Here is a 13,570-nt window from a genome sequence, read left to right as displayed (position 1 = left end):
TCACTGCAGAGATGCCGAATTGACTACCGGTACATCGAAGTTTTGAAGTGTTTGTACAAAAACTCCACTATGTCAGTCCGTATACAGGACCAGACTACGAAACCGATCCAACTGCAGCGAGGAGTGCGACAGGGAGATGTTATCTCCCCGAAGCTGTTTACCGCTGCGTTGGAGGACGTTTTTAAGCTTCTGGATTGGAACGGGCTTGGCATCAACATTAACGGCGAGTACATCACTCAACTTCGGTTTGCCGACGATGTAGTCATTATGGCAGAGACTCTGGAAGACCTTAATGCGATGCTCAATGACCTTAGCAGAGTTTCTCAACAGGTGGGCCTTCGTATGAACATGAGCAAGACGAAAATTATGTCTAACGCTCATGTTCCGCTCCACCCAATTACTGTTGGGAGCTCTGCACTCGAAATTGTAGACGAGTATATATACCTAGGACACACGATCCAGTTAGGTAAGTCCAATTTCGAGAAAGAGGTAAACCGCCGAATCCAACTCGGATGGGCAGCGTTCGGGAAACTTCGTGACATCTTCTCGTCCAAAATCCCTCAGTGCCTGAAGACTAAAGTCTTCGAACAGTGCGTGTTGCCAGTGATGACTTACGGATCAGAGACATGGTCGCTAACTATGGGCCTCATAAAAAGGCTCAGAGTCACTCAACGAGCGATGGAGAGAGCTATGTTAGGAGTGTCTCTACGTGATCAAATCAGAAATGAGGAGATCCGTAGAAGAACTAGAGTTACCGACATAGCTCAGCGAGTTGCGAAGCTGAAGTGGCAATGGGCGGGGCACATAGCTCGGAGAACCGATGGACGTTGGGGTCTTAAGGTGCTGGAATGGCGACCCCGCACCGGTAAACGCAGCGTAGGTCGGCCCCAAACGAGGTGGACAGATGACATCAGGAGAGTAGCTGGGAGCCGTTGGAGGCAAGCGGCCCAGGACCGTGCATTGTGGAACTCCCTACAAAAGACCTATGTCCAGCAGTGGACGTCAATTGGTTGAGATGATGATGATGATGAAGCTTCTCTATAATTCATACTACTTGTTACCTTTAAATGACTCTACTACCAGTTTGGAATGCTGTCTTCGGCAGAGAAGACCACTGGCAAGAAACTCTACTGTTGCTCTTTTATTCAATAAATTAAAACAAGACTTATAAACACAATAACAACATTGTCATATGTTATAACGCTAGATCAATGAGTATACAAACTATGGTTTGTTGATATATTTAATATAACCATCGGATTTATCATAGATAAAGTGCTGTAATTCCCTATTTCCTAACACGCGCAACTTGATTCGCGTGGAAAACTTTAGGTGTTATACACTGACCCCTGAACTAACATTGTGCCGATAAACATGTCGATCTCTTTCCGACGTATCCCACGGGAACCGTTAATTTATCCGGGATTAGCCGTAGCATATGTTCTATTCCAGACTGCAAAATTTCATCCAGATCTTTTTAGACGTTCTGGCGTGGTTGTATTACAAACTTTCGCATTTATGATATTATTGTAAATTAGTAAAGATTTATTGCAATCCTGGGCTAACTTGAAGTGGAGAAACAAAATTAAACGTAGTGGGCCGGTAATGGATTGATGATGATTAACTTGGCGCAACCAATGTTGATGATACATATAGCTCCTGGAAAGCGTTTGGTGACGATGACAAGTTCCAAGATTTTGTTCACCCAAAAAGTGTTCAAAGTTTTCACTGCAATATACAACGGGTAACGGAATTAAGAGATACTGTTGAATGGTGCATTAGTATATTTCATAAGGAATCACCTGTGAAAATGTTAAATATCTAAGAAACATATACATTTTTTCATACAAACTAATTGAAAAAGTTAACGTCTGAAACGGGCATTTTACCTACGCTAAGCGAAGCGTACCTAATAAAGTGACTGGAGTCACTTGGTTTTACTTTTGCGTGTGATACTTTCAGTAAAAACTATGGCAGGCAATGTTTTACTCAAAAACTAATAGAATTTCGGTTTCACAGATAAGTCTCAGTTACACTAAATAGGTATTATAGTCTATCTCACTCTTACACGCTGTGTAAGAGTAAGATAGACTATAATGTGTCGTTTGCAGGATATTCGAGCGCGGCGGCGGTGGCAACGCGGGTGCGGGTGGTGCGACGCGCCGCGGTGAGCTGACACTGGAGGCTTCACGCGACGCGGCGGCGAGGCCGAGGCAGCCTTTGCGGGCGAGGCGCGTCGCCGCGACTGCCAAGAGGAAGAAGGTACATTTTAGTTTTCATATAAAAGAAATCAACCGCTTCTCATTGTGGGAGGAGACCTCTACCCTGTAGTGGGCCGGTAATGAATGATGATGATGATATAAAAAAAGTTAGCCGCCACGAAACGACTGTGAAACAATAAAGTTGATAGCAGAAACTATAATTAAATAGTTGCCCGCGGTTTCACCCTAGATAGCTAAGGGTCGTAACGAAATGTTATAAAGCTTGTCGGTACCTAAGTCGTAGACGTAAACTCCCCACCCGTACGTATTTTAATTTAAGTTTTAAATACGTACAGGTGGAGAGATCATAATGGGAGAACATAATGGGCAAGGTTTATTTACTTAATATTGTATTCATAGTCAAATGGCTATTATATAAATGTTTTATGACCGTTATTGACTATTTCAAAATAACCTTATGGAATAAAAAAAAAAATAGTACGGAGACGGGCACCGGAATAGAAGAAGAAAGTCGGCATTTTTGTTGTACATAGTAACCATTTAGTCAGCGCATTGATTAGATTTGCAAATGCTAAAATTTAATTCTTTAATTACAATTATAAAAATATGCGAGAGAATTATGAAACACGTTTCTATAGTTTCAGAGTTAAACAATAAAAAAAAATCCAGTTAATAATGTAATGGTCAAAGTCTGTTTTGAAAAATCCTATTTTGCATTTAGCCCAATTCCTTAGGTACATAGCCAATAGCCATAGGATATATAACTTTTTAAGATTTATATTCAATGATTCCAGGACGAAATAAGCGTAGACTGTTTGGACTTCAACAAGAAAATCCTGCACACTGCGTGGCATCCACATGAGAGCATAATAGCGGTAGCGGCGACGAACAATCTCTTCATATTCCAGGACAAATTCTAGCGGCCCCCGTAGCTCCCCGGCCTTAGGTGAGAGAGGACATAGTAATTATATAGGCGCGGCTATATAAGGCCCCAGTTCTATGTTAAGGCGATTGGGACACTTTTTTTCCAGGCTGGCAACCAGGGAAGGCGCTGATGATATAAAATCGAAACATTTCTTCTCCAATATCAATTATAAAGAACTCAGTATGCAGTGCTTTAGTGTAGAACGTGAACAATTTGCGTCTCTTACCATATTATTTTATTAACAACGAATATTTTCGAACAAAAATTGATGAATAGATTGATCGATTGAAATCTTTTTTTTTGTTCATTATTATGGTCCACTTTTGGTTGATTAAAACCTCGATATTGATTATTATATGATGGTCACTTTATCGAAAGCTGTTAACCTGGGGTCACCGCTCTCGCGGCGTATATCTAGTGCATGTACAAATGTTTATATCACTTGTATTGGAGGGAGGTTCGTCTATTTTATATCACCAGCCTGCCTAATATATATCCTGGTCGACAAACACGCAAGGGACATCATGATAAAAGTGGCCCCAGTCCCCGTTTGCTTTCATCGGCCTCATGTTAATGGGAGGATTCTAAGTTTTACTGGGGCCTCGTTTTAAGTATCCCCATGCCTCAGAGCGTTAGGGGTCTTATTTGTTTTTAATTAAATTCGTTGAATTTTTTTTTTGTAAATAGCTGCGCGCGCCTATTTGTTGGTAGAGATTTTTATAATAGTTGTGTCTAAAAAGTACCATTACTGAAATGATAGTGATGCAAATTGATTAAAGTGATGGTGTGTAAGGAAATGGATTTAATTAGGATAAAACTTGTTAGCAATAAAATATAACTTTAATATGCTTGCCTTTCAAAATGTATATCGATAGTTTTGCGCCGTTAAACAGCGTTTTATATAAAATACATAACTCAAAAATACGACCTTGTTGTTGACTGTGGAATTCAAAACGAATGTAAATGCTCAATTAATAAAAATGGTACTTATCACAACAAAACAATTTATTCATACATAATGTATGTGCAAATGAAATTTATTGTATGAAAGGATAGATGGAATATTCCTGTATCTATTCATAAGATAAAAATTATATTTTGTTAAGGTAATAAAATAATATGTCCTCCTTGCCCAGGGCTAGGTTTTTTTAGTAATTTTGTCATGTTACAAAAAGAGGTGTAGCTGTCAGTTAAGATATATTTTTATCTATGTCAAAACACGTAACAAAAATCTTTTAGGCTGTATGGTCTATGATCTTTGCATATCGAGGGCGATAAATAAAAAAAAAAACCCTTTTTTTTCTTTAAATACGGGTTTGCTAGCCATGTTGAAATAATACTTTTTGCTTCTAACACAATAATAGGAGGTATTTTGTCGAAAATATAGCCTAAGCGGTTTAAATTATATTTTTATTAAACGCTGCATCAGATTATGAGAATGATTTTTAACGCAATTTTAATCGTTACTGACAGTTACGTCTATAATTTTTACTTGTTAAAACCAATTTTCGGATTGTATGGTTGTTATTGTTAATAATAGAAAATCAGATACAAGCCTTGAGTTTAAGCTTATTAAAACACATCTCTTGCATACCACCGTACATACCAAATATATAAATAAAGTAACATTAACCCTTCGATACTGGCTTATACCACTAACTGGCTGAAATGCTCTGTCACTATATAGGATCCGGTTTGGGGGGAATTCAATGTATGTATATCGTTTATATAATACTAGCTGTGCCCGGCCAAGTTTTGCTATGCCTTATTCTGATATAAAATGCTGTTTCCCTGATAAAAAGTATATACGTGAATTCGCAAAAAGATTATGTTAAAAAAAAAAGAAAATCAATAACAATAAGAGCTCATAAATCAAAAAAATAGATAATGATCATACAATCCGATACATCGCTAGCTAGGTAATAAGTACGTTATTCAAAACTGATATAATTTATACGCTTTTCATACTTAAGGTTCTACACGATAATTAAGTATTTATTGTTTATGAGGAATACAGTTTAGGATCGTCGCTTGTCCCCCACAGATGAGATTATTGTTTGTTTGAACTATTATTATGCGAGGCCACAGATTTCGGTGTTGCCATCTCAAATGTTACGGCTGTCTTTATCTTTTATTATAACCTTGTAAAGCCTGACCAGGAAAATAAAAATTCTGTTCTGGAGATGTCACATTTGCGTGTCAATACATTTGACAGAGTAAGTGTACCGACAAAAAACTTCAATCTTTATCTGCTATATGGCAAGGTTCTTCATTCTCCAGTTCAGGTTTAAATACTGTCTAAATTTTCGTCAAAAGCGATGCACACAAATCAGTTTAAATGATCGCCCCTCTAATGTTTCAAAAAGATAGGTTCAAAAGGATAGGTCTGGACCCCAAGAAGTGAACAGCTGCCTTAGATAAGTCATAATTTGACGGAGACCGTACATTTTGACGGTATACACAACATTCATAACTGCTTGAACACTAAACAACTTTAAATGACGAATTTATGAAATCAAATGAATTTTCCACGTTCTAGCATAAATATTTAGGGCTAGGGGCGTATTGTTCTGTAGATAATTTCTCAAAATAATATTTTGGTTCACACACATAACAGACATATCCATGAGGAAATATTTTGGAGCGGGCTCGAAATGTAGAGCCGTTGATGATGACCAGTCTTTCCCGCGGTTAAAAATTAGCCTAGACTATCTTATTTACTTCTTATAAAAAACATGGAACCAAACCATGAACTCGACAATCTTATAACCCCAATTTCACCTTCTTAGGCTGTCTGTCCATTGGTGTGGCGAAGTAAAGCAGAGAAGCGGAGCTGCGTAAATATGACCTATAGAATTTCATGAAATCTAAACTCCGTTAAACTTCAGTATACATATTTTTGCGGAACACATTGATACAATTTAAAAGCGAAGCGGGAAATCGAAATTTTTTTGACGTAGCTCCGCGTCAATGCACATACAAAATACGCAACGCTTCATTACTCCGTTAAATCGCATAGCTTCCTTGCTCCGCGTCAATGGAAGGCAGCCTTCTTAGGGTTCGATTTCCGGAATAAAACAACCCGGTTCCGGTTTTAAGTCCCGTCAAAATCCGTTCAGCAACTACCAATCACCAAATTAACATAAAAAAAACGTTTCAGTGGCGTTAAATACATAGTTTTGTAAATATACTCTGTGAAGCGATCTTAAGAAATTCGTATACGTAATATGAAACGCCTACGTTTTAAAATAAAATCGGGTTAGTTTTTATTTTATTTTATTATTAAGTATTATTATACCCGTGCCTTACACTGTAGTACTTCTTTACATAATAAAAACCTCATAAAAAATATTAATGATACAAGAAAATACGAAGTAATTTAAAATAAAACTTATTCAAACTTCTTATATTACTTAACTGTATTCGAACATTTTACGTTAAACTTGAGGTTTGATCTTGAATAGGTCAATCCTGCAATCCTGTGTTTAATTCTCGTACAAATTGACGTCACGAAATGGGTTGTCCAGTCTTAACTTTTGTTACGTCAAAAATCATTATTAATGTACAAAAGATTTACGAGGTTCTTATAATATGAAGTAGTCTGAACTCCAGTGATTTTGTTAATTGTTCTTTTATTTATTGTGTACTTCTTTTATAATTTTGGTTGTTTTAAGTTTATTCATGTTTCATAGAAGCTGGCTTTGATACATATCAATTATATACATACAAACAAACATACATGCTTCTTGAATACAATATACCCCTCCACAGTAGTGTTTGATACAGTATCACAAAGTATAGCCATACAGTTCGCGTCTTATCTAAATATGCATTTAAAAAACATAAACTGATAACGTCAAATATATACGAAAATGTTTTCTAAAGTTTTGAGCAATATTTACACCAATGGCCGAAAATATACAAACTCTGCTCAGCAATTCGTCGGAGATGACGAGTTCGTCGATTTCTGTCGTCATCTGGACTTGGGTTTTATCCAAGGTGTACGGACTAAACCCTTGGTCCAACACACTAAAACTGCAACCCTAAGCAAACCTCTTCTTGCCCCGTCCCCTAACGTTGTGCCCTGAGGGTCAATTTGTCGCGCCTGTTTTTTTTAAATGCATATTTTAATGACTATTGTTTAAGTAAACTATCAACACTGACGTAGTATACGTGAATTGCGTACGCGAGATAAAAGGAGTCCTCCATAAATTACGTCACGTGTTTATAATAAGGAGAAAATCTGACGGGTGTGTTAACATATTTCGAGATTCGTAACATTTATTATCAGTTTAGTTTAGTTAAGTCAGGTACATCTTGACGTAAGGCTACCAGTCCAGTAACTCTAGAATGTTTATCTTATAGACTGTTAAGGGATGGGGATACATTTACCTTGAAATTCGTTTGACACAATTTATGGATGAACCCTCTAAGATACTTGTGCGAGTAAACGTTTATTTATCGACAAGGATCAACGTTGGACGTTTGAACAAACGCATGAATGAATATCTGTTTTTGCAACTGGACTATAATACCCTCTTGGATCTTCGAGATGTTTGATCACCTAGTCCAATCCAATTTAATAGTTATTGTAGAAATATACTTCATGCTCATCAAAACTGTTTGATGTTAATGGTTTTTATACGTTTAGTTTAACTTATGTTTTTGCATAGTCAAGTGGTGTTTTCGCCTTAAGTCTCAACGAATAAATAGGTCAAAATAAAACAATATATACTTATAAAAAAAAATAAGTTTACTGTTACACGTTTCATTGGAATTATGATTTTTTAAAGGTGGCGTCGAGTACTCGCCTTAAGCTGCATCGATTCATACGTCGAAATTAGTAATTATGAAATAGAAACTATGTTATGATATATCACGATATCCTGTGATATGTTATGATATATCACGATATCCTGTGATATGTTATGATATTCAGGGATTTATTGGGCATATATTACTTACACACAGCGATCCGTGTCTTTTTATGTGATTTTTAGTTTCGTGTATTGTACCTATTTATAAGAAAGTATGAACAGTATGTTTTAATTGAGAGAAAACAAAAAAAAATGTAAATAAGCGAACGAAAGGAGGCCTGATATAAATATAGATTAACAATGTCACAATGTCTTTAGGTGATGTGGGGACAAATCGTTATTGCGAAGGTGACGCCAAGACGACTAGACTAAAAATGATTTCATGTTGGTCAATGGTTTCATGTTTTAACGAATGATAATTCAGGGGCTAATATAATTTACGTGGATAAATTACCGTTCACTACTCTATAAAAAAAACCTTGTATTGGCAGCACCTGTGCCACACCTATTTCTTTCCGCATCACCTATTATTATGTATTATTGTACAGTTTATACACATATAATTGTACTTGTATAGCTTGGTAAAATAATTATGTTCACCGACATATTGAATAACAATGAAACGAGCGTGTTTTTTTATGTATAACGTTTTTATTAAGTGTTGTTATTCGAATGGATAATTTACAAGCGATATTATGTGACGTACGAAAAGCCTCTAAAGGAAAATATAAAAAAAATTAAATTATAAAATTTTGCTTTTGAGAAGCCATAATAGCTCGGGAGACGGTCAACAGAACAAAGGCATGACGAATACATGTTTTTTCAATTTTGCTTTTATAAGAAGGCAGGTGACTAAAAAGTAAAATTATAGGTACATATCGGTTTTATTTTAAAAGATTTAAAAAATTATATCGAATGGCGCGAAAAATAAATGATGAGATGCTAATAATTTCCTAAACATAGTAAATTTTCTTAACCTTTTTTATAATTTTATCTCTTTCTTTATTTCTGTTACTCTCTCGTGTAAAGTATATTTTCAGAATAGAATAGGATATGAGATTCGTACATTCTAGTGCTAAATTTATTAGGCGAGTTAGTGGTATTAAAGTAATATTATAATTAATTATATATTATATATATCTTATACTAATATATAAAGCTGAAGAATTTGTCTGTTTGTTTACTTGAATGCAATGATCTCAGGAAATACTATTCTGATTTGAAATATGCTTTCAGTGTTGGATAGCCCATTTATTGAGGCAGGCTATAGGCTATAGGCTAGCACCAATGAAGAATGTTTTAAAATTGGGTTTTTCCTTTTGATAGCTTCCGCTGCGTAAAGGGTTAAAGTTTCGATACAATCATGTATTACAAAGTTTTTACCCTTTGAAAGAGTCCGCGACAGCACATATTATATTGTCTATCTTTTAAGGTTAACTTATACGCGGAAAACGTCGCAAGGGACTGCTAGCATAAAATATTAAAAAAACCGAATTGCTCTCACAAACAAATTCTTGCATTCGTCACATACCTTATTTGGCGGTCGTCTCTTGAACTAAAAAAAAAACAATTTGTTGATCAACTTTCGTATATTATCATGTAAATTAATTTTCCTTCTTTTGTAAGCGGGGCCGGGTCAATTTCACGCCGCGATTTAGATTAAGCGATCACAAAACTCGATATGCTGTATGCTACGGCATATTCGCTGATAGGTATTAAGCTGCATTTCCACTGGGGATGCGCGAGAGATGTGTGCGGAATCCACTAATAACTTGATTAGATTTGTAAGCTTTAGTAAAATTTTGGATATAGATTTTTTTATAGTAAAATGGAACTAACTTACGAACTATCAGCTGTTATCCTGTGGTCAACTCACTCGGAGCTGCGCGGAAACTGGGAGCTAATTTAATAAAATAAAATAATCTCAAATGTTGTAAATAAAATAATGAACATTTATATATATAAATATGTTAAACACAAAAAAAACTGTGCGCAGTGTAAAAACAGTCCTGTATATATTTAAAATAAGATAAATCGCCCACGTCTTCCCAATCGTTGCTCATGATAAAAGTTCGGCGTCGCAGGAGGCGCTCTTAGTTAAAGTGACTTATTTTATTTTGCTTCCTAAACCGTAGGTCTCTAGGTATAGCTGTCTACAGCGTAATATCGAGAGTGGGTAATTAATAAATAGTAAAAAACATATTTCGACAATACACACATCGCCATTTAGCCTCAACACTTACACACAAACTCTGTCTAGAATCTAGAGACTATAATGGCCAACAGTTAATTGCATAGTTAAAGAACAGTTGACCGCAACCGTCTGACGCGAGTGGACGTGCCCGCTTCATTTTAATAGCTAAATGAATCAGTAATACCTTAGTTGCGAAACGGTCGTATTAGAGCGATTTAACACATCCTCGCACATCCTTGGTCAAAACGCAGCATTATGGTCCATACTGACTGACGCCGCATCGCACAAGTACAGCGCACAGCGTCATTCAACTGACTACTGTAAGTCGTGCATCGAAGATATATTAATGAATGACAGCGTACGTCAAGCAAGTATTGGCTGAAATTATGTTACTTTTGCTAAAACTGTATTATAGCCATTAGTAAGAACGGAAAGATTGTTATGAAATAATTTTTATATCTTTAGGTGCCTAGTTTCTACCTACGTCTACTTATTTTGTAACGTGAAAGTTACGATTTGTATGGAATTGAAAGCGCCGCCTACTGCCAAAAATGTTTCGTAATATTGTAACTAGATGTCGCTCTCGATTCTATATAGATCGTAGTTAATTAAGCCGCGAGCAAATAAGTGGAAAATCTCACGCTAGACACACTGCTCATATTAGCTTTAGTGGATTATCAAAAAGGCTGACCAAATGAAAGTCCTATTAGTGAGTTTTATAGCCCTAGAACAGTTTTGGGTGTCGAGTTATGTGCTGTGTTGCTCGGTGCGACGTAAGTGAGACGCACACGATCTGAATTAGAACTGCAGTCTACTTGCGGTCGTTATGTAAACCGTATATAAACTGCAATTTTGCAGCTGATGCAGACCGCGTGCGCTTTGTCAGTTAGTCAGTTGAAGGCCTTTATCTTTATAGTGATAAATGTGTGATATTTATCGATGAAAAATTGCCTTTGCAGCTAAGTTACTTATTGCTTAGAAAGCAATGTTCGGAATTGACTAAGGGTCAACCTGATCTAACCTGATGATGTTATGAGTTATGAGAACAGGCTGTTTTGGATGTAAAGATGTCGTTCGACCCTAAGACCCCACGAATGTAAAAAAATGAGCTCTGTAGAATAATGCAAAGAGGTTTGACTGTGCGCGTGAATGTGTGAAGTATGCGCGTAATTTATAGATATAGGTTATACATAGGTTATAGTTAGGCAAAAAAAAAAATACTGTGAACGCAAACAGTGGTTAAGTAATAAAAAAATCAAGTTTTTTTTTCTTTCCTGCATCGAGGGATCAACAGGTCGCTTTGTTGTGATATGGCCGTTGTGTGATAAAGATGGACAAAAAAAGAGGTATTTGTGAGTTGTGGGCGATGCTGCGATGCGATTGTGTGACAACGAAATCATTGTGCTGCGCCAGTCGGTTTTCGCGCCTTTGCCTTGATGACAAATTAAAAAAAAAATTGTTTTTAGTCTGTATTCATGCTCATAGTAAACTGTTTGTTATTAATCGATAAAAAAATAATAATAGTGCGATTGGGTATCGCTTTATCAAGTTTTTTTAATCGCTGGAGTGCTATGTTGAATTTGCTTAACAAAAATAGCCTGAACGACTATTCCGTCGCTCTTAGGCGACTAAGCAATACGTAAAATAGTACTTAAATCCACTAGGTCGCACAAGCGTCTTCATACATTAAATTAAACGCTTCAGCGATCTTTTAAGTTGCGACTAAATCACAGAAAGCAGGATGTGTTAATGAGCATACTATTGTTTTTAAATGCGTTATAGTTTTTTTTTAACGTTTTCCCTCAGCTACTGAATTATCGATCAGAATATAATCTCTTAAAATTTCAGCATTGATTTTAAGTAATGTTTTATAAATAGAACTAAAAAGCCAGTCGTCGGATCGTCAATTCAATTCCAGCGAAACAGTGGAATAAATGTTCATTTATTCCGGGCATAGAAAGCGGTTATTTTTAAATGAAATTTAGGAGTTTACTAGTTTTTAAAATAATACTACTTTAAGCTAATGCAAAGCATATTTAACAGCTTAAGGCGCAAAATGAAAATGAAAGCGCACAAGTTAGGAGTGGATTGAATGACTGAATGACTGGATGGCTAACTGAAGGGCTAGTGGGAAATTAAGAAGAGGTGCTTGCAGTGGCGTACTCAGGGATTTTGATCAAGATATGCACAAGGCGGGCATGGTACAAGAACTCCTAGGCAGTGCGTATACTGCTACGTATTTGACACAAAACTGAGTTATTCGTGCTTTATACACTCACTTTTAAAGGTTTTACTCTGACAATCGAATACTGTTGTTATAGAGCTTAAAATATTTCGAACTGTTGCATTGTAATTAAAACTGTTTGTTTAGACTGGATTTCCATAACAATGATCATTATTAACAAATTAAAAATTATTATATTTCTTTAATATCATTATAATTTATCAGGTTCATAGGCAGTAGCCACAATCACAATATGACAGAAAATACTGAAATTGTGTTATAAATGCAGTTTGTATTTTTGTTTTTGTTCTTTGATAGCCTATCTATTCAATTGTGCTAACTGAGTTAAGCATTTAGTTCGGGCGTATTTGGATTACGAACCATATTAATTTTCAAGCACCTATTCAAAGTTGCCCACTTGCTCTCAGGCAGTTTCTGAAGACGAATTGGCTTGCATTTGTATTTAATTGTTATATTTGAACTATCTTCAGTAGCATGAATTATGACTTAATTTGGTTGTTTTTGTCTGTTATCTAATTATGTATAAAATGTGCCATGTATCAAGACGAAGGCGTGGACTTTAGGGCGCTTTTCCTCTGAAGTGGTGGGGAGCGGCGAGTTGACGGCACGGATTCGCCCATTAAATGATTGCGATATGACGTGATAAAGTTACCACGTCATCTTGTAATACGATGATTGGTTCGCTCCGCTCGTCTTCGCTTCAGTCGAAACGCATCCTTAGCGGAGATGTTGTTGAATCCAATTTCCTATAATATAAATTTTTATATCTGAAGAAACTTGTTTAATTTTTTTATATCCCTTTATAAATACTCTTAACACGATGAAGTAGTCTGTAATGAGAGAGTCTGTTAGGCGGATCATAGTTTGCACAAGAAAGGATACTAATACATTCTCATTGCATACATCTGTAGACCTTTACTCTCTTAAATCACATACAACTCTATTATAAACACTTAGATTTTTCAGAGAGTCTCCCATTGATTCTATTGATCATAGGATCAATCTCCGTCTTTATCGGGTTTATACATATAAACGGCAAGTGTTTGTATCTTCTTTGCATAACATACAAAAGAGTAGATAAATACCCAACCCACCCAGTTTGTATCGTATTTCTGTATATGTACTCATTAGCATTCTATAAAATTAGCATTCTACTTTTATAGTAAG

General features: G+C 36.1%; 1 protein-coding gene across 4 annotated transcripts in view; it reads left to right on the top strand.

The window, feature by feature from the left end:
• The window catches only part of LOC120634395 (protein phosphatase PP2A 55 kDa regulatory subunit), a 31,810-nt gene extending 23,794 nt beyond the window's left edge, over positions 1–8,016 (top strand). For 3 of the 4 annotated variants that reach the window (XM_039904924.1, XM_039904927.1, XM_039904926.1), the window contains exons 10-11: positions 2,112–2,262; positions 3,017–5,195. In XM_039904924.1, coding sequence (XP_039760858.1) covers positions 2,112–2,262; positions 3,017–3,142 — 277 coding nt within the window. In that variant the 3' untranslated portion in view covers positions 3,143–5,195. Of the gene's footprint in view, positions 1–2,111; positions 2,263–3,016; positions 5,196–7,940 lie in introns of those variants that run through there. The other variant, XM_039904925.1, reaches the window with a different exon arrangement.
• The last annotated feature ends 5,554 nt before the right edge of the window (positions 8,017–13,570 follow it).

The sequence above is a fragment of the Pararge aegeria genome, chromosome 23, assembly GCF_905163445.1.
Source record: "Pararge aegeria chromosome 23, ilParAegt1.1, whole genome shotgun sequence".
NCBI lineage: Eukaryota > Metazoa > Arthropoda > Insecta > Lepidoptera > Nymphalidae > Pararge > Pararge aegeria.
The sequence above is the reverse complement of the archived record's forward strand: the minus strand, read 5'-3'. Positions and strand labels throughout refer to the sequence as shown.